At 37.7% G+C, this 25,734-nt stretch overlaps 1 protein-coding gene across 1 annotated transcript in view; it reads left to right on the top strand.

The window, feature by feature from the left end:
• Window positions 1-25,734, top strand: part of LOC126354410 (nucleoporin Nup188) — a 240,912-nt gene that overhangs the window by 47,500 nt on the left and 167,678 nt on the right. Inside the window, exons 4-6 of the mRNA XM_050004028.1 lie at window positions 9,672-9,926; window positions 11,458-11,582; window positions 19,159-19,393. Of these exons, the coding sequence (XP_049859985.1) occupies window positions 9,786-9,926; window positions 11,458-11,582; window positions 19,159-19,393 (501 nt within the window). The 5' untranslated portion in view covers window positions 9,672-9,785. The remainder of the gene's footprint in view (window positions 1-9,671; window positions 9,927-11,457; window positions 11,583-19,158; window positions 19,394-25,734) is intronic.

Here is a 25,734-nt window from a genome sequence, read left to right as displayed (position 1 = left end):
TGGATACTTAACTAGTTGCTAGGGTAGTTTTTATTTTTCAAGTGTGATTTTTGTCATTTTGCTACCCTATAGTTTGGTTGCATTACATAATTGTTCAGAGTTTTTTATTGCCTGTTGTAGCGATGCAAGGGACACTAAATTTGTTACAAAAGTCAGTAAATTACTCAACAGACAGTATTTTTCAGTTCAGGTATTTCATTCATTCCAAGCAAGTGTTGATTCATGACATCAACGTCCAGACACGCATTGACTGTAATCTGAATCTGTTTTAGCAAACTAATAGTTTCTCTCAGCCGATAAAATTTAATTGATTATGAAACACATGTTCTTGAAGTTTATTCAGAATCGGAAATGTGTAATTAGACACAGAATGGGGAAAAGCAGTTTGTTCCTTTAATTTTGGACACAAGCGTAGTTACAACACAGGATTCCACAACAAACTTAGCAGGTAACCTTCATTTCTGTTGACAAGATTATGAGTATGACACTCGTTGAAATTTCGCAGTAGATGCTGCTGCCCAGTTGGAGACCTGAAACATTTTCGTCAGTAGTGTATATGGGGAACATCCACATTCACTCAAAGTTTCCATACTTCTCCTGCAAGATTAGGGTTCTATTTTAGAAATTTCACCTGAGTAATTACGTGCCATAATTTATTTGTTTAATTATTTATTATTGCATTTCTATTGTATCACTTCTCTTTGGGAAATAGGATCACTCCAGCACCTTGTTTTATTAATATATTTCTTGAAATACTGTCTTAATGGAGCTCATGTACTATTATAAAATTCCAGTTGATACACCTCCTTTCGTAGCCTCTCATTTGCTACTCGACCAGTATTTCGCTAAGAAAAGTTGTTCAAACTCCGCACATGTATTAAAATTCTCACTCGCTTCTGCAGCCGATAGTGCTGCTTCACCTGTGATCTTGGACACAATAAATTGAAGTCAATCATGTTCAGACCAACTGCGAGGAAAAATATGCTGAAAATTATTGATGAAAATTTTTGGATGTCATCTTTTTCAGTTGAAAAGGTATGAAACTGTCTACTTTTGAATATGCTTGTCTCACCTTTAAAGATGACGAGTACCCCCTTTGGACAAAAGTGTCATTTTCATTTCCATAACAGTCACAAAATTTATTGGGTGTATTCCCACAACAGTTACATTTTACTTCACTACAGGATTTATTATTTCTAAGCCTGTCTTCGGAATAGCTGTCTTTGACTAAACATTTCATGAAAATTTTTGTTCTAATATTGACAATTTATAATTTGTTTCACTCTGTCACTTACATAATTCTTCAATTACTTTACCTTTAATAACGTGATAAGTTCATCAATTGCCATCTGTTTTTCCTTAACTACCTCAGCTTGTTTCGGTGCAAGAGTGGTATTGATTTTCCCTTTGATTTCCTTATTTTTAACTTCTATCCACTCAGAAAGATAATCATCTAATTTTTTTGTTTGGTCCTTTAAATATTTATCTATGCTCTTGCTAGTGTTTATTTCAAATTCTGACATCTTTTTAGACAGATGCTCAATTTGCACATTTTCCTTCAAGTAACTATTTTCACAGTTACAGATTTTATCTGTCAAATCACTATGCCCCTTTGAGCTAGTGTCACATTTATTCTCCATCTCATTAATTTTACCCATAAATTCAGTGGGTAGGTTAGTCGTATCCATGGAAAATTTTATTTTATATACAATAAATTTAGTATTTAATCATTCTTCCCACTCTACATTTAAGTTATCAAATTTCTAATTTAATTGTCTGTTATCATGATTAAGTGACTCAAACTTGTTGTCAAAGTTTTCATTGAGTAAACCTATTTGGGTGTCAAATTTTTCAGTTTGGGAATCAAATTTAATATCAAACTTATCATTTAAATGTCGCATATTCTCAGTTAACTGACGCTGCATACTCACCATGAATTTAATAATATTATCTTTAAGCTCTGTAACATTTGATGTAAGATTCACACTTTTTTGTGTAACTTTGGTATTTATAGACTCTTGTATATTACTGTTTCTACTTGTACTTGGGTCTGCTTCTACTGTCACCTCTACATCAATGATATTACTATCACTTAAATTATGTGATTGCTGTCCTACATTTATTACATTTGGGACTCTTTCACCAAAATTTTGCTCACTCAAATTATGTGATTGCTGGTCCCTAATTGGTTCCCTAGGTACCTCCTCATGAGGATTATCTTCACGTTCACTCCCCTCACTTGTCACTCCCAAACTCTGGGTTGTGTTATCTCGCGCTCTCCTTGTTCGGATGTACATTTTTCCTAATATCTTTATACACAGTTAAAATATTAATATCAACTCAAAATACATGGTCACCAACTGTAGAACTGTTCTTTTATACTATGTCTATCCTACTCATATCTGAGAGTATCTCACGTTAGCTGTGAGTACTTATCCTTTCTGATGGCTCTAAGTTCATTCCTTGGGCCTTAAGTTGTTAGTGTATACTGCACTATTAATGGCTTCAGTTCAAAATCTGTAATCAAGTTTACCACTAAATAATAAACAACTTTGTATTTTCTATCACAGTTCTGTTTAACCTCCCAGCTGAACTAATTTGTTCTGATGTATAACTACGAGTCAGTTTATGTGTAATCCCATGTTTAATCAGCACATTTTCAAAACTCACATATCAGAACTTTTTGCCATTATCTGTTCTCACTGTTTTGATTTTTCCTTCTGACCTGCCATTTTTTGAAATTCTTGAAATGTTTTAGAAATCTCATCCTTCATCTTCAGGAAATACACAAATCTCATTTGGGTATAATCATCCACCAGAATGACAAAGTTTTCACCACCTAATAACTTCCATTGGTCCACAAAATTCTGATTCTATACCTTCCAAGTGGTGTAGAGTACCATCATGTGGAAAAAGGCCATCATTACATACCAACAATTTTGTTTGCTATTGTTGATGTTAACATCTTCACACACCATTCCTTCAACAGCAACCGTTTTACATTTTTATTATGTACTTTGTCTTTAAATAATGTAATCTTATATTCCAGTTAGATGCAGTAATCATTCATGAAAAATTATTACCCTTGTCATTGTTCAGCTCCATTACTACAATCTACAGTCTCAACTAATTTTGATCCTTGTTGAAAACTTTACAGCAGTCACTACCAAATTTAACTTAGTTTCCTCATTGAATCAAGTTGCTCACAGATAGTAAATTTGTTGTTAGCTGTGAAGTACACACATTTTCCACTGTGATATGATAGAAAGTTTTCCAGCTGCTGTTGTTAAATCAACTTCTACAGAGCACAACACAGGGATTTCAGTGTGTGTCACTGCCACAGTTTTATGAACACCAGCTGTATTCTTGATTGAATTTTTATTTGCTGTGAGTTGCACACTAGCACCGTTATCAACATACTACTCACTTCTGTTAAAAGAAACAGTTAAAAACAGCGTGCTGAAGGCATTTGAGGTTCTGCTCTGTGTGATATCATTATTCTCTCTGTTAGGACATTCAATTTTAAAATATCATGGCTTTGCACTTTTAGCAAATAACTTCTTTCTTGCTTTGATGTTGGAGTCCTACACGATTTGACAGTTTAGGTTCAGTGTTATTTCTTAGTGATGACACAGAAGTCCATTTCACAGAAAATACTTACGTTGACTTTGTGAATGTTTCACTCAAAAAGCACTACCACTGGTAACCTCCTCTTCCATATTGAAAAGCTCTGTTTTAATAGCATCTGTTGTAATAGAAATTCCTGAATGCTCAGTGGCCATAGTCATTGCAGATTTTTTGTAATCCTGCTGATAATATAACCCAATCCATTCATCACTAATCACAAAATTAGTTCCACTTGATTTACATAATGTGTCACTGAATCACATCTTTCTAGCGGTGTTGATACTGATATTCTCATTTTGTTCTCCTGTGATCCCTCATTATGCAACACTAGACATATATTGCGAGCTGATGCCTCTCCAGGCTACTGGTGGTACCACTACAATATAAGCACACGGTGTTTGTTGTCAGCCACAGCTCCGACAGCCACCTTAGTAAAGTGTAGCACCACTTCGCAGCTAGAAGTGCAAGATTCACTGCAGTTATTGCAGCCATTGTTGACACCAATTCTTCTTCCATAGATCAAATGCACACCAATAGCTGCAGGAGTGTTCTTCTGGCAGACAGTTATAAAAGATACCATGTGGCTGACCAGAACCAATTTGCAATGTGGTGCTACAACCAAACACTGATCACTGTTGCCAATCCCTCAATTAGAGCTCCTATTGCCGCACCACTGTCTGCTTGAGTGAGTCCAAGTCTTCATTTCACGACTCACCTGAGTTCTTCACACCACTGCAGACATCTTTGCTCCAAATTGAACCCCGAGTCTTCTTTCCGTATTTGGTTCGATTTCTCCTTGCTGAGCCAGATGCTGGCAGCAAGTGTGCCCCGTCAGCATGCAAGTCACCATCACTCCTATATTATGAAGGCTGTGCCTGCAGCTCATTTGATGGAGCCCACTTCTTATCATCATCTGCAGCAGCCATGCTACCTCTGACAGACATCATCTGCCTCACCAGGATCTATGTTCTGGGCCATCCCTGAGCTAGCTCTGTTGTTCTCTCTGATATGGCTGTGCTGACATAGCCCCTATCAGGATTCTCCCAGTGTTACATTAGTGACAGTCAGTGGGTTGGAACTAAGTAGTGTTGATACAAGGCCAGGCAAGTCTTTTGTTATATTCAGTTTATGAGTGTAAATAAAGTTCATTTATTCTTGTTACCTGGGCTATGGTAATTGGTGGGGTTCTCTTGGCCATGGCATAAAAGTTCTCATCAAGTTTATTTTCCTTACAAGTCCAGAGCCACAGACACTGATTTCAGTTTCTACAACAAGACCACTGTCATTTCTGCTTCTTTTATGTGCACATGTAAAGCTGGACTAGTAGTAAGATTTATTTTAGCTTTGGCTGTGGCTTCTTTTGTTTTAACCACTTCAGAGACACATTTTGCCAGTCTTTCAAGGAAAAGGATGTTTCCATAAATTCTCAGGACTGCAACTGGATAATGTCGACATCTTGCATCTTGCCATCACCAAGTCAGTGTTTTGCACAGGAGATTGCAAGTTCACCTCTCTAACTTTATACCAAAAACTAGTACCGAGACACTTGTGCAAAGGCAGCGGCTACACGAGTGACTTCTGTTGAGTTTTGCACTCTGTTTGAATATTGCTCTATCAATGGAGCGCAGCCGCTTGTTTATTGGTGACACTACTCGCACATTCTCTATGAGGATACGCACCCGTAGTGTTATAATTCAGAATTCAAAATTAATAAAATTGGTTTCTGAAGAAATTAAAGAAATTACCAAGCCCCATGCTTCAGTCAGTTGATAGCTACCGTTGTGATTGATAAGATCTTCTGCTAAATGTATTTTCACTGATTCGTTAGTAATTAAATCTCAAAAGGACCTTGTCAAGGCCAAGATGTGACAGAATAATCCATGGAATGCTTAGGTATGGCTGACTTACTGTGAAAGGTGAGTGTGGTGATCATGTTCAACACATTTTTCTCAAACTGTGTGCATTGTATGACCAATGTAGGCTTTGCCACATTGACAAGATATTTTGTAGATTCTGTCCTTCTGAAATCTCAATTGTCCTTTGCCAGACCAAGAAAAGTGCAAGTCTTTGTATGTGGGTAAAAGATTACTTTGACATAATGTTTACTTAGAAGTCTCCCCAATTTTGTTGAAATATTGTGACATGTGTTAGAGGTGCCTTGGACTTCAACCACTCCTCCTCCTCTTGATCTCGTGAGTGGTCACATTTCTTCTTCCTTAAAGTTGTGCTGATCTGATATAAAGACTACCCATTATCTTTGAACACTGATTGTAGGTGTTCCAGCTTCTCTGCAAGGCTGTCTCCACCAGACACAATGTTTGCCCAGTGCACCTACCTTGAATTCAGATGCTGCAAAAAGCATAACAGTTCTTCTTCATCATGGGGCCACACTACAAAATCATAATCTATATACTGCCAGAAGATTTTGATTCGAGTTCTGCCAAATCAAATGTCCTCTTCTCAAAGTCTTTGGTAAAAACGTTTTCTACCAGAGGGGAGAGAGGACTACCCATGGCAACACCTTCGGTTCACTCAAAATATTCACTGTTAAATAAAAAGTAGGTTGAAGAAAGGGCATGATGAAACAGTGCTATTATATCAGCTTTGAACTTCTGCTTAAGTGCTACAATGAATCCTTGTGAGGAGTGAGATTACATCAAAGCTTACAAATAAGTCCATCTCATTGAGTTGAAGTGTCTTCATTCTATTAATAAAGTCAACAGAGTTGCATATATGATGCAAGCATTGCCCCGTAAAAGGTCCCAGTAAAGACATGAGAAGTCATATGTTGGAGCGCTTGCTTCACTAATGCTAGAGCCAAGTCGGACTGGGTCCATAAGGACTCTTCTTCAAGACAGTCTTTGAAGTTTGACTTCCTGTCAGCAACATTGCCTTCGTGTCAGCAACATTACTGCAAGAAGATGCTTTTTGATGCTCCATGGAAAACTTTATGGATAAGGTTTTGGACAATGTGACAGTATCAGTGCTTTGGAAAGGCTTGAACTTTATGCCTACACCTAGAATCATGCCTTTAACCAATTTTATTAGTGCTGTTGAAGAAGCTATTAGACCCTTTCCCAGTGACATTGCAGAAGAAATAAGGCGTGAAACATGTTGTGCATGTATGAGGACTCCACCTCAGAAGAGTAATGTTTCCTCCATGGAAAAGATTGTGCTGCGCAAACTACAAGATGGTCCTTGCATGTAGTCCTTCCAGGGGATAAGGGAAACATCATTATGCTGTTGCCACGTGAGATCTATGGCCAGAAGATTTATAGCTTGTTGGATGAACCAATGTGCTGGAGAAGAGTGATAAAGATTCCACACAGAGAGTGGGGGGGGGGGGAGGGGGGGGGGGACAAAGTTGCCCGAATTCCTCTTCCCTTCCGCAAGAAGTTGCAAAACGATGAATACCTCATAGCTCTGTTTCACCATAGTTGTATGGGATTCCAAACAAATGCAAAGAAGGTCTTCCAGTATGTCCTATTGTGAGCAATATCAGGACTCCATCTTATAACTTAGCTAGACTTCTTGTGTCTTTACTGAGACCTTTTATAGGGAAGTGATCATATCATATTTGCAACTCCAGTGACTTCATTAACAGACTGAAGACACTTTGACTCAATGATTCAAACTTATTAGTAAACTTTGATGACATATTACTCTTCATTAGGATCCCAATCATGGATTCATTGTCATTCATAAGCAGAAGTTCAAAGCTGATATAATAGTCTGCTTCATCTTGCTCTTGTCTCAACCTACTTTTTATTCAACACTGGATATTTGGAGCAAAATGACAATGTTGCTATGGGTAGTCCTGCCTCCCCTCTGTTAGCAAACATTTTTAGTAAGACTTTGAAAAGAGGCTTGATTTGGCAGAACTGAAACTTCTGGTGGTATGTGCATGTTACTTTTGTCATGTGGTCCCATAGTGACGAAGAATTGTCTAGCTTTTTGTAGCATCTGCAATCTATCCTGGAGAATATCAATTTTCTGATGAAAGTGGAAAAGGGTGGCTGTCTACCATTTCTGAATATCTTGATCAGTTGGAAATGGGTGTATAATTGGGGTATTCCATTTCCCATTAGCCCACACATGCAGACCTCTATTTGTAGGCATCTAGTTGCCACCACCCATAGACTATGGGCATCCTTTGAATGTTGGTGCACCAGGAACATGCTGTGCCTGACAGAGACAGCCTTGTAAAGGTGCTGGAATGCCTGCAACCAGTGTTAAAAGATAGAGATATCCTCCACATCAGATCAGTATAACTTTAAGGAAGAAGAAACATGACCACCCACAAGATCAAGAGGGAAAATAGCAGTTCTAGTCCAGGGCATTCCTCCCATACATTCGCAATATTTTGTCAAAATTAGGCAGAATCTCAAGGAAACACCATGTCAAAGTAATCTTCCACCCACCTACAAAGACTTGTACTCCTTTCAGTTCAGCAAAGGATGATATTGGATTGTGAAGGGCTGGAATCTACAGAATATCGTGCCAGTGTGGCAAAGCCTACATTACTCAGACAACATGCACAGTTTGAGAAAAATGCATTGAACATGATCACTACACGTGTCTTTCACAGCCTAGTAAGGTAGCCATAGCTGAGCATTCCATGAATTATTCTGCTGTGGAAATCTCGGCCTCAATGAAATATTTCTGGGATTCAGTTATTAAGGAACTGGTGGAAATACATTTAGTAGAAGATCTTATCAATTGTGATGGCAGCTTTCAACTATACAAGGTGTGGGACAAGGTGATTTCCTTAATTTCTTCGGAAAGAAAATGTTTTACAATCAATGACACATCAGTTAATTTTATTAATTTTTACATCTGAATTTTAACTCCACACTTGTGCATTGTGACAGTGTGTGCACATGTAGTGTTGCCATAACAAATGTGCCTGCACACCGTAGATGAGACAATATTCAAAGAGGGCACGAAACTTGACAGAGTTTGCTCTTATAGTGGCTGCCTTTGCGCACGTCTCCATGCCAATTTTTTCTTATAAAGTTAGCGATGTGAACTAGCAATTTCTAGTGCAAAACACTCACCTGATGATGGATGAATGGTTGCCAGCCGAAATATCATGGCAGGAAGTCGACGTTATCCAGCTACAGTCCCAAAACTTAGTGGAATACTCTTTACACCAGGAAAAATTCAAGAATCACAAGAACTGAGTCTTTTTAGTTGTCATACCCTTTCAGCTTTAGTACATTAATCAAATAATTCATCGACCTCTTTATGGAATAAAACAATTCCTTTTCCATTACGATACACGTTTCATATGGGTGTGAATTTGGTAATAATGTCAGCTGTATGCAAATAAACAGTTACTGCAAATAATGCTCACTTGCTGATCATCCTATATGAAGGTAATTTAAAAGTAGCATAAATTAGTAATTTTTAAAGAAAATTGAAGTTTACTTCATAAACTTTCACAGAATTTATAGCTTGAAAATTAGCCCAAATTTGCAATTACGCTATGTGTATCTCACAGAAAGGCCAGAGATTCAAGCCCACATGGGAGCTTATTAGCAATCATTTTTCTCGTAAAGCATATGTGATTGGAACAGGAAAAGGGAAAAGTGACAATGGTACATGCAGTACTCCTCAGCACACACCAAAAGGTGGCTTGTGGAGTATATATGAGTATGTAGATGTATCATAATTCTGAATAATATGAAATATCTTCTACAATGCATCACAGAACATCAAATCTTCATTTATGTGTCAAGAATAGGCACTGATATGTGTACTCATTACCAGATCAAACATTCTCAGTTAGCTCCTATTTGCCTATTTGTGAATGACGGATATCTGTATACAGCACTCAATGGACATCTTTAATCTAAGTGAAGTTAGTGTTTATCATCAGAACTTGTTCGAGAAAACATATCTTGGAAATTTCAGCATGTAATCAATCAACCACTCACTCCGGTAATGCATTTTAATTTATTCAAGCAACATGTTTTGTATTTTAATATCATTGCTCTAAGTTCAAGTACCTAACTAAATTTTGTGTTCTGTTCCGTTTTCAGAACAATTTCAGCCGGATTATTACCTCTTTTGAAGACCTCTACAGATCTTTAATTGATCAGCTAACTGTTCTGACAAATGAAGATGGCCCTACAACAAAAAAATATGGTCCCCTTATGGTTGAGAGGTATAAAAGGATGTGGGTTTATTCAAACCTCAGAGAGCAGATTGAAGTTCTTCATAATTTAATATTGGTTACTGATGTATTGGAAACTCGCAATGCAGAAGATTTTGCAGGAATCCTGAGACTGTGCTCTGTAAGTACTGTATCTTTCTGCTTTGGATTTTATGCGTGATGAAAAAGAGTAAACACATCAGTCTGAAACACAGAGTTTAAATTAAGAAACACTCTGTCAGGTGTTAGAAAGTGATATTTTGAAAATGGTTTTGGTAACCTGTGAAGCTGAAATAAGTTTCTTTCTTAAATTTGGTTATTAAATTACATAAAATATGTGCTATGATGTTTCCCAGCATATTTGTAACTTTTAGAATTCTCAGGTGTCTGCCAGAGTTGCATCTTAAGTTCGGAATGATATTTTGGCAAACAAACTTCTTGTTATCTTCAGATATTTCCAGTCCAGTGTTGCTGTGTTCTGATTGGCATACTATGTACATTGTCCACTACTCCAGCCATCACTCTTCTCCTGTCTCCATCCATGCAACTGATGTGGTGGGTGGTAGTGGTGGTGTGGTCAGTCACGCCTAGGTGTGAACTGCAGTCCCCAACCTCTGAACAATTGCCATTGTGTATGGATCGCACTATATAGCAATGCTTCACTTTTTTTCAATTCAGTGTAGTGTTCCATGCCTGACTCTGTTGTAGGCCACTATCTCTGTTAGACTATCATAGAACCTAATTTCAATGGTGTCTTTCATCATGCAATCCCAGGAGGAAGAAAATTGCCTAAGTATTTTTGTTTTGTTGTAATTTATACTATGACCAGTTTTTACACTGTAGTCGGCCATGGCCAATTTTGTGCTCTAGCAAAATTCATTTTGTCGAAATATCATGGAGCACTTAGGGTGTGACCCAGCTGGCTAACTAAGAATTCTGCAAGTTAAATTACATAAAGTGACATTGCAGTTACCCAAAATGATTTAACCTTACCTTATACAACTACATACACACAATGCAAACCACTGTGAAGTGCATACCAGAGGGTAGTTTTGAGGACCATCAGTATCCCAACAAGCTCTTGATTAAATAACCATAAAGCAATCCTGATGACTACTGGCTACTAGAATTTTTGCTGCAACATGCTGGTCATTCTCTGCAAGCTGCTACCATGACCCCAGAAGGAAAAATTCAAATGACAAGCGAGGTGAGTGATTTGACCAATAATATGAGCACCACAGCCATATACTCCATTTCTTTGACATTTAAAGACTACAGTTTCAATATGATTTGGACCCAAAATGGAATTAATTCATTCTTGTGCCAACTGATGACGATATTTCAGTGTGTAGCACCTCTCTCTCTCTCTCTCTCTCTCTCTCTCTCTCTCTCTCTCTCTCTCTCTCTCTCTCTCACACACACACACACACACACACACACACACACACACACACACACACACACACACACAGGTGTTAGTGATGCATGGAGTGTGAACATACAAGTGAAACTTCTAAATGACATATTGACAAACTAAGGTTTTTTACTCCAATTTGATGCTTCGCCGTGCTCCATCATTTATGTAAGTTTCATATCTGACTATGAAGACATACCATGTTTGCTGTTATCTGTTATGGTTTTGTAAATATTTGACACAATTTTTCTCTTTTAAGGAAAATGGATTTGGAGAGCAAAAAGAAGCTTGGAAACTCCTCACTGATGTCCCAGATGAACCTTGCAAAATTATTGGCTTCTTACAGAATGTACTTCTCTTACGTACTTTCAACTACGAATCAGCGTAAGCATTGACAGAATCTGTTGCTTATATTCACTGTCAAATTGAAAATTGTCTTGTAAATGTTATTAGGCATTCGTAATATGGAATACTTACAGATGTTAAATGGGGTAGTTGATGTCTCCGTCCAAAAGAGTCTGAGAAATACAAGATGATTAAACTTAACTAGTGTGCTTCAGTGTGTATAAAAGGATGAAGATGATAGGTTAGACAATCAAATAAATTCTCAGTTACTACTACAGTCATTAATACATTATTAAATGCCACATAAAATCAGCTAATGTGGAGACATCACGTATACTTTATCACAAACTTTTGGTCTCCAAGGGGATCAACCAGAAAGGAATGGGTACAGGCAAGGTGAAGCCCTAGACCTTTAAAAAGTTGTCCCCATTTTGTATACATAAGGCTTTGGAACAAATCTCTGGCTCACCAAAGGACATTAAAAGACTTTGTAATAAAATTCTTTGAATTTAAAATACATCTTCTTAGAAAACAGCTGCAATCTTAAAAGCAATTTAAATTTCACACTACTTTGACAAACGTGTGGTCACTTACCATGAGCTGGTGCTCTTGGAGTTATCTGAATTGGAGAAAAATAAAGACGTAAGGGCTGATTGTATTTAAAATAATTAATGGTCAGATATGATAAAAACATGAGCTGTCATTCTCAGATTCAGTTCAGTAACATTACAGGGGTACATACAGACTGGTTTTATTCTAATTCACATCAGACCATTCATCCTCACCCCATTTCTTTGCTTCTGAAGCCAAGAATGTAGCAACAGTGGGAAGCAACTTGTGACAATTGTGGGTTAGATGCTCATTAACCATGAACATTATGCTAAGATTAGTACCTTGTGAATTGCTCAGGCAAAGATTCACCCTGGAGCACTGAATGCTGAATTTTAGGTAGAGCCATGCACATGAACAATGTCGTGCCATTTCTCTCTGTAGCCCTTGTAAGCACTGTGCAGTGGAAAGTGGAACACTGTGCAGTGGAAGTGGTTATGTGTGTCTCAGTGACCACTTCCAGGTGTGGAAATGCCCAAGAGATGTCAGGCCATTTATGAGGACCATCTGCCCCCTGATTTAATAGTAGTGATTTACAAGTGGAAATAAATGTGCAACCCTGCAACTGAATGCAACCAACAGCTGACATGGTGGCAACCTTTAGTGTAGTGAGGATCAAATGCAACCTAATTGTTAGAGAGACCAAAAAGACATTCCATTATGAGTTCCTTAATGCCATAAATTGTTCCACTATATCCATTATAGTGTGGAAGATTACAGGACAAGTGCACGAACCTCGATTATAAGTTAATTGCAGTTAAGTCAGCATTTAACCCCATTCAGTGCAAAATTTGGGGGCACTGACCACAATCAAAGTTAAACAAGGGAATTGACTGCTGTTAGATTTGACCAAGGCCCTTGTTCGGTTTTCTCGAGATGGCCAGGGTTTAATAAGCATACAGTATTAAGATGGCAGCATGTTTCAGTTTTTTGGATGATGTTGAGGAAGGAATGTTATGTCTTCACCATTTAAATTGTGATCAAACCTGTATAGGAGTGATTGTGAAAAAGGTAAACCCTTGTGAAGATTATAGTGACAGGAAATTTGAAGGGATATTTTGTCTGATGAAGGAAATGGTGTGATGATTGTTAAAAAAAATAAATGATAGGTTAGGACTTCCTACTGATCAGGATAACCCTATTCCACTGATGAACAGACTTTTGATTACATTAATTTACCTGCCCCTCTTTTCTACAGGAATAATTTTCACTGCTAGATATATTGTAAGGACATTTTTTACATACAGGAAACACAAAAATTCACCTTGTGTGTCTGTTCTGTAAGTAATGGTAATAAACAGCTGTTGACACTTGACCCAACTATCCAGAAATATCACACACTTTACAGCCAAGTATGCCAATAACTAAGAAACATCAACAAAAAACATGTTTCAGTCACCTTAAAGCAGTTGTGTGAAAGCTGGTGCTTTGGGATTATGTCTTGTTCATTTACTGTATAAAACAAATCTTTATAATATTGCGGTTACATAATAAGTCTCTTAAAGTTTCTGCATTTATAAATATTGTGTTGGAAATAAGTGAAATGAAGTCACAGTATAGTCCCTGATTTCGTAAGAGCTTTCAGAATTTCTACCAATAAAACATTCATAAAGAACCCAGGCAGACACAAAAAAAAATTGACATTTAGGTAACAATATTATGAAAAGGATAGCTGCTACTCACCATACAGCTGAAATACTGAGTCACAAACAGGCACAACAAAAAGATTAGAATGTCAAAAAGTGAGCTTTCGGCCAACAAGGCCTTTCACACACACACACACACACACACACACACACACACACAAATGCAACTCACGCACACAGGACCTCAGTCTGTGGCAGCTGCGTTAGTACATTATAGGAGAGACGAGGCATCTGGGTGGGGGTAAGGAGGAGGTTGGGGGGGGGGGGGGGGGGGGAGTGCTGCTAGTGGAAGTGTGAAGGGATGAGGTGGAGAGAGGGTAGGGAAGCTAGATGCAGTTGGGGAGCATTTCCACTCTATGGGAAGTAGCAACTATCCTTTCAATAATATCATTACATTCCATCTTGTATTTTCCATTGTTTGAGATTAGTTGAGATAAACTACCAAAACAAGGCACTTGGGGCACAAGCACACTCTTCCATAAAGTCTCATCCCATATATGAAGCCAGATGAGGAGCTTGTACTAAAGCTCTAAGCTATAACTGAACCAAACTTAATGTAGCAATTGATACATCTGCTGTTTAATATGCTATAATTTCATAATGATCACATACTTTTATTTTCCATTTTGCCATACATAATGATCACATACTTTTATTTTCCATTTTGCCATACATACAAACAGTCATGTTTGAAATCACCTAACTCAAATTATTATTCATTTTGTTCATTTGTATTGAAATCTATAAAATGGCCTGCTTCAATATTGTTGCGCAATCATCTGCTTAGTTTCTTTTGAAGTAATATTTTACTTTACAAGAGCTATTGCCAATCTCCTAACAAATATTACAGTAAAAAATCTTAAAAATTCATTATGTAAAACAAATAATAAATTATTTAGCTTTCTTTTGTTTGTATTTTTTGATAGTGAACTTAATTCCCTCAGCTAGATTTTTGTTATTTTTATTTGTGTTTATTTTTGTTATTGAACATTATTTGACAAATTGATTTTTTAGCTGTGTATTTACCTAACCATATATCTCTATCAACTGACAAAATAAAGTTGTTATGAAATTATTCTTAAGTAATCTCATAGCAGGATCAGAGACTAGATGAAAATGTTTTATTCTTCTTTTGTAAGCCACTTCTTTTTCCTTAGTTTTCAAATCCAGGTTCTTCACATTAGGTTTATATTTCACTGCAGAGTCGTCATGTAACATGATGTTTGGTGACAGATATGTAATTAATTCACATAACAAAATTCTTCTTAGTTAATTTCATTGTGTATTTTAATTTTCAATATGAACTTCTTCCTTGCAGAATGTATTACATTCAATAGTTGCCACATGACACACTTCTGGGTGGCAAGATCATAAAACTATCTTGTTAGTCATTTATTTTTCTTCTGTACACAGTAAATAAGTTTTCACTCTATTTTATAACCATGGACATTATATATAGTCCGCAGCTAGTGGTGTAGTGGGTAGTGTTGCTACCTCTGGATCATGAGATCCTGGATTTGATTTCCGGCCGGGTTGGGGATTTTCTCTGCCTGGGGACTGGGTGTTTGCTTTGTCCTCATCATTTTATCATCATTCATGAAAGTGGCTAGATTGGACTGTGTGCAGATTGGGAATGTGTACAGGTGCTGATGACCACACAGTTGTGCCCCACAAATCAATGTTCACCATCATATATTTTCAGTATGGAAACTTTCTTAATAGTAAAATGATTTGCAGATTTTTTCCATAAGTCTTCACAGTTGTGTTGTTGGATCACATATTCATAGATGAATCTTAATGTTACTTACTGGGTGGGCCCCCCTTAAGCAATCCGTGCAGTTTGAAAGCTCCATGATGAACGTGTTGTGATGTAAAGGTAGCTGTTGGCAAACTATATCCACCACATTCTGCATGAGGTGTATTTGAAACAATAATACAACACAAACAAATATTTGTACTAACATGTAATATTATACACAAAAATATGAGATACAAGTGCTTCTTGTTTGAACCATAAATAACATATCATTAATTTACGACGTGCTTACTCCTTTGTCAACGGTGAGGGTATGGAAAACTCCACACCTCTGAATCTTAAGGGAAACCCAAAATTTAATTTCGCAGAAGTTCTGTACCCTCACAGTCTTCAGCTCTTCATCATTGTAAAAATGCTGACTTAGAGTGCAGAAATTTCTTGTGGTGCAAAAATAAATGGAAATCTCTGGGAGCAAGATGAGGACTGTACAGTGGATGACCAAACATCACCCAGCTGAACTATTTCAGACCAGTTGTTGTGTACTAAGCTGTAATTATGTTGGTGATCATTGTCATGGATCGACAGAACACAAACACTGAGCACACCATGTCTCTTGTTTTGAGTGACCCATCACAGTTTTTCCAGTGTTTCACAGTAATGGTCAACTTTCACTATTTCACCTCTAGGCAGAAAGTTAGTGAACCTTCCTGCCCCACAAAACTGTGCACATCACTTTCTGCATTAACACAGTCTGCTTGAAATTCTTCTTGACACCAATAAATTGACTGCTGCTCGGTTTCCACGCCAAAGTGAGCGACCTACGGCGTATCGCCCACAGGGAACTCATCACAGTCACCCTTATACTGCTGCATAAATGTCAGTGCTGCTTCTAATCCACCTGGCACTTACTTTCTAGAACAGCAGGTGTTTAGTGACAATTTCATGCAATGAGGATTGTGAAACCTGCAGAAAATGGTTGCTGAGATCGAACAACAGCTCTCCACAATGGGCAGCTGCTTCAGCTCTGCTGGGCCGTTGTTGGTAAATGATGCTCACATATTGTGCTCTTCTGTAGGGCACTTTGACAACAATTGGAAAAATTCCTACACTAACAACACACCATGTGTTTGCTCTTGACTTTTGGCTCATTCGCTTGTCACTGCTGACAGTAAGTTTTGATCGGTGCAGCGTTTTGTGCATTAATAAACTTTAACATTCCAAACGTAGCAGTTGATGTGATAAAGAATAAGAGCTGCCATTTTCAGCCACTGCTGAGGTACTACTGACAATGAATTTTTACATCATAGGCTGCACTATATTTCTAACTAAGTATGTTTACTTTTAAAAACATGGGGAAACATAATTTTTAGATGACACTTGTACGGCGGGTATTCAGAAAGTAGGGAACATTTTCATCAAACACTGCTAGGTGTGTGCCGATTGTGTATATTTTGATATGTGCATTCTTGGCAGCTCAGTTGGCATCCATCTGTGACAGCGGGAACGTCTCTGCGCGTCTGGTTTTTTCGATATTTGAATTTGAAATGTGTGCTGCAATCGAAAATCCCGCCAGTTGTGAGGTGCAGTCTATGATACGGTTTTTGTTGGCAAAAAACCTAAAACCCATAGTAATTTATCGTGAGCTGTGTCAAGTGTACAGAAACAACTTAATGAGTGTATGTTCTGTCCAGAAATGGTGCATTCAGTTTTAAAATAGCTGAACCAACATTAATGATGAAGAGAAGAGTGGACGCCCGAGCATTGTGACAGACGATCTTGTCGCTAAAGTTGATGAAATGATTTTTGAAAACCGTCGCTTCACAATAACAGAGCTTTCACTTTCTTTTCCACAAGTTTCATGCACTTTGTTGTTTGAAATTGTCACTCAAAACCTAGGCAACCACAAATTTTGTGCATGATAGGTGCCTAAAATGCTTACAGAGCACCATAAAGAACAGTGAATGGGAGCAATGTTGACATTTCTGGAGGCCAACCACAAACGTGGTAGTTCATTACTGGATCTAATTATAACTGGTGACAAGATTTGGGGGAAACATGCCAATTGCGAGACAAAATTACAGTCCATGGAGTGGGGGCACGTAAGGACCCCCCAAAAACCAAGAAAATGTTTGCGAACCTTGTCAGCAAGGAAGTTGATGGTGACAGTGTTTTGGGATAGGCATGGTGTGCTTCTTTTTGATTTTCTCGAATGTGCAGCAACCGTAAACTCTGCCTAATACTGTCAAACTTTGCACAGCCTTAGAAGAGCACTTCAAGACAAACACCGAGGAAAGCTGACGTCCTGCACGACATTGCCTGACCTCACACAGCAAACTGCACTAAAGAACTCCTTAATTCATTCAAATGGGAAATTTTCCCTCATCTGCCCTACAGCCCCAATGTTGTACCAAGCAACTTCCACTTGTTTCCTAAGGTGAATTACTGGCTTGCAACGCAGTGCTTTGATGACAATGCGGAACTCCAGGCGGGCGTGACACACTGGCTGGAGTCTCAGGCAGCAGAATTTTATGACAAATGTCTTTCAAAGCTTGTCCATCGCAATGATAAGCACCTGAATGTGTTTGGTAACTATGTGGAAAAGTAGTATGTCAGTTGCACTTTCAGATGTGTATAATAAAATGTACTTCTTGAAATTAGTCTTTTTTTAATGCCAAAACATTCCTTACTTTCTGAATAGCCCTCGTATTTCACCTTTGTGTGTATCTTTATCTGTTACCACTAGCTAAGAAGAAATTATCTCTGTTTTTGTTAGGTCTGGATATTGGATGAATTAGCTGTGTAACAATTCATACTGTTTCAAGTGTCCAGTTGGTAAGAATTTATATTCATAAATCTTACAATGATTTTTATTTAGTATCAATTCCCCTGTTACATACCCTCACCCCACCTTTTTATTTTACCATGGAGATAAAGAAAAGAAGATATAGATTCTAAAATGAATGAAAACATCCCATACGCACTACTTTAATCACATCTCATACACACTACTTTTATCATCACCTTCTCTCTTTGTCTTCTCCTGATATGTCTTTACTTAAAAAATTGCAAAAGGACTGTGAGAATTAAACTGTCAGCAGCATTGCTGAAATATTATGTGTCAACTGCATTCCTTAAAATAAGTATGAAATACGAAGTCCAACATGTGTATTTAAAGAGCTACAAGGAATTTAAAATAAATACTATTTCAATGTTCAAATCTCTAATGTAGAACAGATTAAGAAGATGTAGATGTTGTGTTATGGTCTCAAAACTAAAGGCTTCTAGGATACAAGAAAAGCATTTTTAAAGTGAACTTTGAATGTTGGACATTGCCCATGAAAGCTTTTTATCTTCTCAGATTCTCCGTTGCAATGATCTCCATAAGGCTGCTATTCCTGTTGTGTTTTTAAGTTACGATTTACTTATCCCATGTAGTATATCGTGTGCACCCACAATTTTGCTCTCTTCCCATAGTTTCTTTCTCTGTGTCCTATGTCATAAGAAATTATTGATTGTTTTATGTTAATTTAGTAAGAAAATATCTGTTGATGTTGAGAGAGAATTTTTAAAATGAGGCCCTGAATGAATTATGCATTTCTTTCAGTTGTAACAAGAAACTTTATGAAAACACAAATGTGTTTTGCTTAATAGAAGACCAGGTTACATCTCTGGGACATGCTGAAGAACAGTCTCCAGTGATGTTAGTTTGGGGACTCGTAAATGCACTTTGTAATCCAGATGTGCATTTGTTAGAATCTTACCAGCTACTTTCTGAGCTAGCTGTAAGATTAGGTGTATTTCAGTACTTGAAAAAATGCATTGAAAGTGAAATATTTCAGGTTAGTGAATATTCCCATCACATTCTATAAAAAATTAATGTAAGACAGGAATTGAGCTTCTTTATAGTATTGTAAAATGGGTACTGTCACAGAACTAATTTTTATTATAACATAGTACATTATTTTATTATATTATTTAATCTTATTTTGAGTTGTAATGGTATTATTTAAATGGAATGACACTGACCTCGAAATTGCCTTATGCTTACCATAATCTTTCTGCTGTCCTTTATCACTCTCTGCCATGGGTGCTGCCAGACGTATATTTAATACTAGATTAACTTCTTATTAGGGGTTTTGTAGGGAGTTATGAAGAAAATTTGAACTGAAACATAAAAGAGGTAATATTTATTTGAGTAATTTCATAAATGGTTAATTACACTAATGAATAAGAGTACTCTATGTTCTCAGAATCGCTTGAATTGAGTCAAAAGTAAGGGAGTGCATTAAACAGCTTGGCACACATTAGGAATGCTGCAGCAGTTGCTGCTCTTGGCTCAGCATCTTAGTGGGCTGTCAGTAGGTGAACACTATATTTGCACTCGACAGAGTAGGGTTGGTGCCATGTGGCTTGAGGCTGTGTGTGCAGCTGTCACTGTTTGGCTGCAGCTCACACCCAAACATCCAGATGTCAGACACTCAGATTTGTACCAAACAGTGCATGTTGGTAAGAGTATCAACCAAAACTTCGATCTGGTTTGTACTGTGTGCTGTCATACAGCTGAACGGGCATATACTTTAATTAAAAGTAACACTAGAAATACCAGAGCCCAATAAAAGTGTATCTGTGAGCCATTGATACACGTAGTTTCCATGGGTTGGTAGAGCGTTAGGTCGACGTGCAAAGCTTTCGGGGTTCAAATCCTGTAAGCGTAAATTTTTTTATTTTATTTTTTAATGTATTATGCGTGGAAGTGTTGTATGGGACAACATGTTTATAACATGTAAAAGGGCTGTTTGGAGTTTACATCAATGTCCTCTTGGCAGTCTGCTTTCACTTTATTTCTTTTACAGTAGTAAATCTATAGAGTACATTTGTAATTTCACAGAATACACACAAAGAATGGGACAATAGAATAAAGAAACAATTGCACCACACGTGCAAAAATAATTATAGTAGTATTAGTAATAATAATAATAATAATAATAATAATAATAATAATAATAATAATAATAATACACTTAATAAAATTAATAGTAGTAATAATAAACAAAGTAATAAAAATGATCATAATTACATAGCATTCAAAAATCAATGCAAACAGGGTGCCCCATCCCCCCTCCACACACACACACACACACACACACACACACACACACACACACACACACACACACACACAGTGTCATTTGTTCAGGATTAAAGGCTTCACAATAATGGTTGCATACAAAGTAGTGTGTGAAGCAGATTACTTTCATACACCAAGCACATTTGATCAATCCCACATTTGCGCATCCACTCAGTATATTGCAGAATGAAAACTTGTGTCCAAATCATAACTTCGTCGAAGTTTCAAAGGGTCTTGGTTGATCAACGAGTTTAGCCATAATTCACCCATGATGGTGAGAGTTATAGAAATGTGGAGAACACAACTGATTGTATGTGAGGGACTGCAGCTTAAGAAGATTATTCCACTGTTGCAGACTAGTCTCTTCCAAAGTATCTCGAGCAGCATCGGATATTTTACCAATCATATGCTTGTACATTCTGAAGAAATGAAGATCAAGGAGTTGACAAATGGAGGTTGTGTTTGGTAGAATTATGTGAATTCTGATTTTGTCTTCTGATAGTTTATTTTGTACGTGCATGTTATGAAGAACTCGTGTCTTTGTGGGGCCCGTAAGAATCCAATATTAGCAGATGTTTGTCTCCACTGATTTGTTCCACTGCCGCTTCTTGTAGGAATGTCCTAAACATTTCTTTTGTCATTTTGCTGGAGGAGTGAGAGTGTGTGACGTTCACCTGCTTTATTTCTTTGTTGATAGTCCTGATAGTCCTTGGTGTCAATGTACTGCATTGATTCACTGGCTGAAAAATGGAGGGTGGAAGTTCAACACTGATGACTGTAAATGTTGTAGCTGAAAGTTACGCAGTTGCATTTGACAATTATTTACTTTCACTGTTCACAACCCCCCCCCCCCCCCCCAATATTACACAACTATGTGGCCAGTTCACTATTGGTAAATGTTAAGCATCATTAATGGGTTGCAGGCAAACATCAGCATACTGCTACAATAGTTTACTGTTAAACATCCATGAGCAGTAAATACCACACAGTTCACAGTTCTTGCAGAATAATGAGGTACATGTGACACTATTTCTCAAATAAATTGAACCGACACTGTCATTGTTTTAACCCACAGCATATTTGTGTTACACTAATTCCACTGTTAAGTTGAGGCATTGTTGTTACTTGAAACAGTACATAATTTTCATCTGAAAATCGGCCATGGACTGACTGTGTGGAGACAAAAAATCTGTTCCTTATATACCCTCACAATATTAGGCACTGAAACTTTTCATTGTTCGATGTTTAATTTACAGAAATAAGATTAAAATATAGCTCATTCAGTTAACTGAATACATCAGAAAAATTCCTCCTTTTTAACAGTTCCTTCTATGACAAAGGTTAGGCTGAATTATCTGTTTAAATAATGAAATTAACAGATGTAGTTGCACAAACAATGCTTTTGACGAATCTTGTAATTATTTTGGAATTAAATAAAGACTGGTTTTGCTAACCTGTTTTCCAATAGAGCCAAATAAATACTTAAGAATCCTAGTAGTTCTTCTTCCAAATATTTATAATTAATACACAGTTTATATTTGTTTAAAAGGCAACAATAGAATTTAAGTCACGAAACAATTATTGATTTCACCCTATAGCAGGAGATATTAACTAGGAATAGTCAAAATAAACTAGAAAATTAATTACATATACAAAAGCTAAGCACAAAATTAAGCCTGGTGCTATATTCCTTAAGACTGAGGGCCATATTTTCCTTGGAAATCATGAGGTGATGAATTTGGGTTTCACCCTGTCTTGGATTGGGAGATCTCCATGTGGTTAGTTTGTGTGTAGGTTTTTGAATTTGGGTGCTCATAACTTTAAGTCCAAAATTCCTGCAGAAGATAATTAGTTTCTCATTGTTCTTGTTGGTATGTTTGTGTTTGGTGCAAGGGCCTGTTAGATCTCTGAATTATTATTATTATTATGTTATTATTAATATTGCTAATAATACTTCCACACATGTGATGCAGTTGTTTCTTTATTCTGTTGTCCCTTTCTTTATGTTTATTCTGTGAAATTACAAATGTACTCAGTAGATTTGCTACTTCAAAAAGAAGTAAAGTGAAAGCAGACTGCCAAGAGGACATTGCTATAAACTCCAAACAGACCTTTTACATGTTACAAACATTTTGTCCCATATAACACTTTCATGCATAATACAGTAAAAAACAAACAAATAAATAAATAAATAAAATATGTTTACGAGATTTCCATGGGAAGTACGCACATCAGTGGCTCACAGATACACTTTCCCTGTGCTCTGGTGATTCTGATATTACTTTTAATTAAAGTTTACACTTGTTCTGCTTAATGACAGCACTGACAGGGGAACCTCCCCATCGCACCCCCCTCAGATTTAGTTATAAGTTGGCACAGTGGATAGGCCTTGAAAAACTGAACACAGATCACTCGAGAAAATAGGAAGAAGTTGTGTGGAACTATGAAAAAATAAGCAAAATATACAAACTGAGTAGTCCATGCACAAGATAGCCAACGCCAAGGATAGACTTGACTCAGGAGCCCCGTGGTTAGCGTGGGCAACTGCAGAACAAGAGGTCCTTGGTTCAAGTCTTCCTTCAAGTGAAAAGTTTAATTTTTTGTTTTCAGACAATTATCAAAGTTCAGGCACTCACACATAATCAACTTCGCTCTCCAAAATTCCAGGACATGTTCAGATTTCCTTGGACATATGCTGGATTTGACGGCCTACACACGGAAAAATTGAAAACATTAAAAACATATGTTTTGACAGAGCACAGGGAAAAGTGTAAGACTGTGAAACTGTTGAATTCATTTGTTGCAGTTTATGTGACAAACTCTTATGTTTTCATCACTTTTTTGGGAGTAATTATCACATCCACAAGAAAACCTAAATTGGGCAACGTAAAAGAATATTTTTAGCCATTCGCCAAGTGTACTAGTTAGGTGAGTCGACAACATACTCCTCTCATGTGACGCACATGCTGTCACCAAGTGTCGTACAGAATATATCAGACGTGTTTTCCTGTGGAGGAATCGGTTGACCTATGACCTTGCAATCAAATGTTTTCGGTTCCCATTGGAGAGGCACGTCCTTTCGTCTACTAATCGCACGGTTTTGCGGTGCGGTCGCAAAACACAGACACTAATTTGTTACAGTGAACAGTGACGTCAATGAACGAATGGACAGATCATAAGTTTGCAAAAATAAAGAAAAACTTTTTGCTCTAGGGGAGGCTTGAACCAAGGACCTCTCATTCTGCAGCTGCTCACGCTAACCACGGGACCACAGTGCTCCTGTGCTCAGATTATCCTTGATGTTGCCTATCTTCGTATGGACTACTCAGTGTGTACATTTTGCTTATTTTTTCATAGTTCCACACAACTTCTTCCTGTTTTCTCGACTGATCTGTGTTCAGTTTTTCAAGGCCTATCCACTGTGCCAACTTATAACTAAATCTGAGGGGGGTGCGATGGGGAGGTTCCCTTGTGAGTACAAACCAGATCAAAGTTTTGTTTGATACTCTATCAACATGCAACGTGTGGTACTAATCTGAGTGTGACACCTAGAGATTTGGGCATAAGTTCCGAGATATCTCCTTCAGCTTCCTATAACAAAATTCTCTAGAGACCATGGCTTATCACAGAATGTCTAAACTCTCAGTCTGTATCTATATAAAAACTTGGTTTTCCATGTGTTTCTCACTTGGAACCACAGCTTTTGCTAACATCATTGTGACTCAGTTGGCTCATGATCTTTGCCCACCATTCTACCAAGAGCATCTCTCCTCTTTTTCCTTTCCTTTATCTGTTTTCCTATTGCTTTTCATTGAGCAGTGTGATGCTAAAGAGTGCTTATCTGCTCTTTATAGCAAAACACACTCCTAGCCTTATTGATGGACTTATTAAGTTTAATAACGATTATTGCAGTCGTGATATGATCACTATTCCCTTCCGTATACCAACACTGTTGACAAAGTTAGTTATGTTTGTAACTACAAGACCAAAAATGTTTCCATTTCATATGGTCTGTCAAACTACCTGCTCAAGACAGTTTTCAGATAATGTGTTCAAAACTACTTCACAAGACTGTGTCTGTACCACTTGCAATGAATCCATAGTCATTGCAGTCTCCACTGTTTTTGAGTGATTACCACTATTACTGCCAGACTACAAGCTTGCTGCATGAATGTTATTTCCCTGAATACCCCCCCCCCCCCTCCCCCCCACCCCCCCCCGCTCCCGCAACCCTATGCCTTGCTGCTGTGTAACACTGCCATTCCTAGGTCTGGTGTCTTAAATCCTATTCTTTCTTCCTTCCTTTATTCCTAATATCATACTGATGCCAAACCTCCCACATTCTTCATAATAATTTCAGCCAACCACATTCTGACTCATTACTATGCCTCCTTGGAAGGGCAAATGCACAACTGAATCTGTGAAACTGTCAATGGTATCCACATAGCAGCATCCTAAACTAACTTTATCGCTAGATAGACACTTTCAGTGTCAGTCTTGCTCCCAATCCTGCATCATGTGAATCATTGCACCAGGATCTGAGCAAACACATGGGGAAAGGGATTTACTTGCTGTCGGGAGTTAGGCACATGGGGGAGGGCATGTTTACTAGTTGTCAGGAGCTTCAGGGATAGGTGTGTTATAGAGTCCCTTACAGAAAAGGTGTCCCCGGATGGAATGAAATCCAATGTGTGCCTGGTCTGTCTGCCAGGACATCTCGTCTGAAATGTGGGCAAGGCTCTCATGTGGCTATCGAGAGTGCAGTCATCTGCAAGTTTGGCTCAAGACAGCACCAATGATGTCTGTCACTTGGATTCGGAAGCCATCTTCAGTTCATATAGGCGACTGGCAACAAGGGGGGCTAGCAGAGCTCAGAATTTGCACATTTCTGGTGTTTATTGGGGTCCTTTGCGTTGGAGCCGAGTGGAGAGTCTCAACCAAAGGCTCTGTCAATTCTGTGATGGTCTTGGATGCAGATTTCTGGACCTGCATTATTGGGTGGAGAATTGTAGGATTCCCTTTGATAGGTCAGAAGTGCACTATACAAAGAAA

This window comes from Schistocerca gregaria, chromosome 3 (genome assembly GCF_023897955.1).
Source record: "Schistocerca gregaria isolate iqSchGreg1 chromosome 3, iqSchGreg1.2, whole genome shotgun sequence".
In the NCBI taxonomy this organism is placed as follows: domain Eukaryota; kingdom Metazoa; phylum Arthropoda; class Insecta; order Orthoptera; family Acrididae; genus Schistocerca; species Schistocerca gregaria.
The sequence above is the reverse complement of the archived record's forward strand: the minus strand, read 5'-3'. Positions and strand labels throughout refer to the sequence as shown.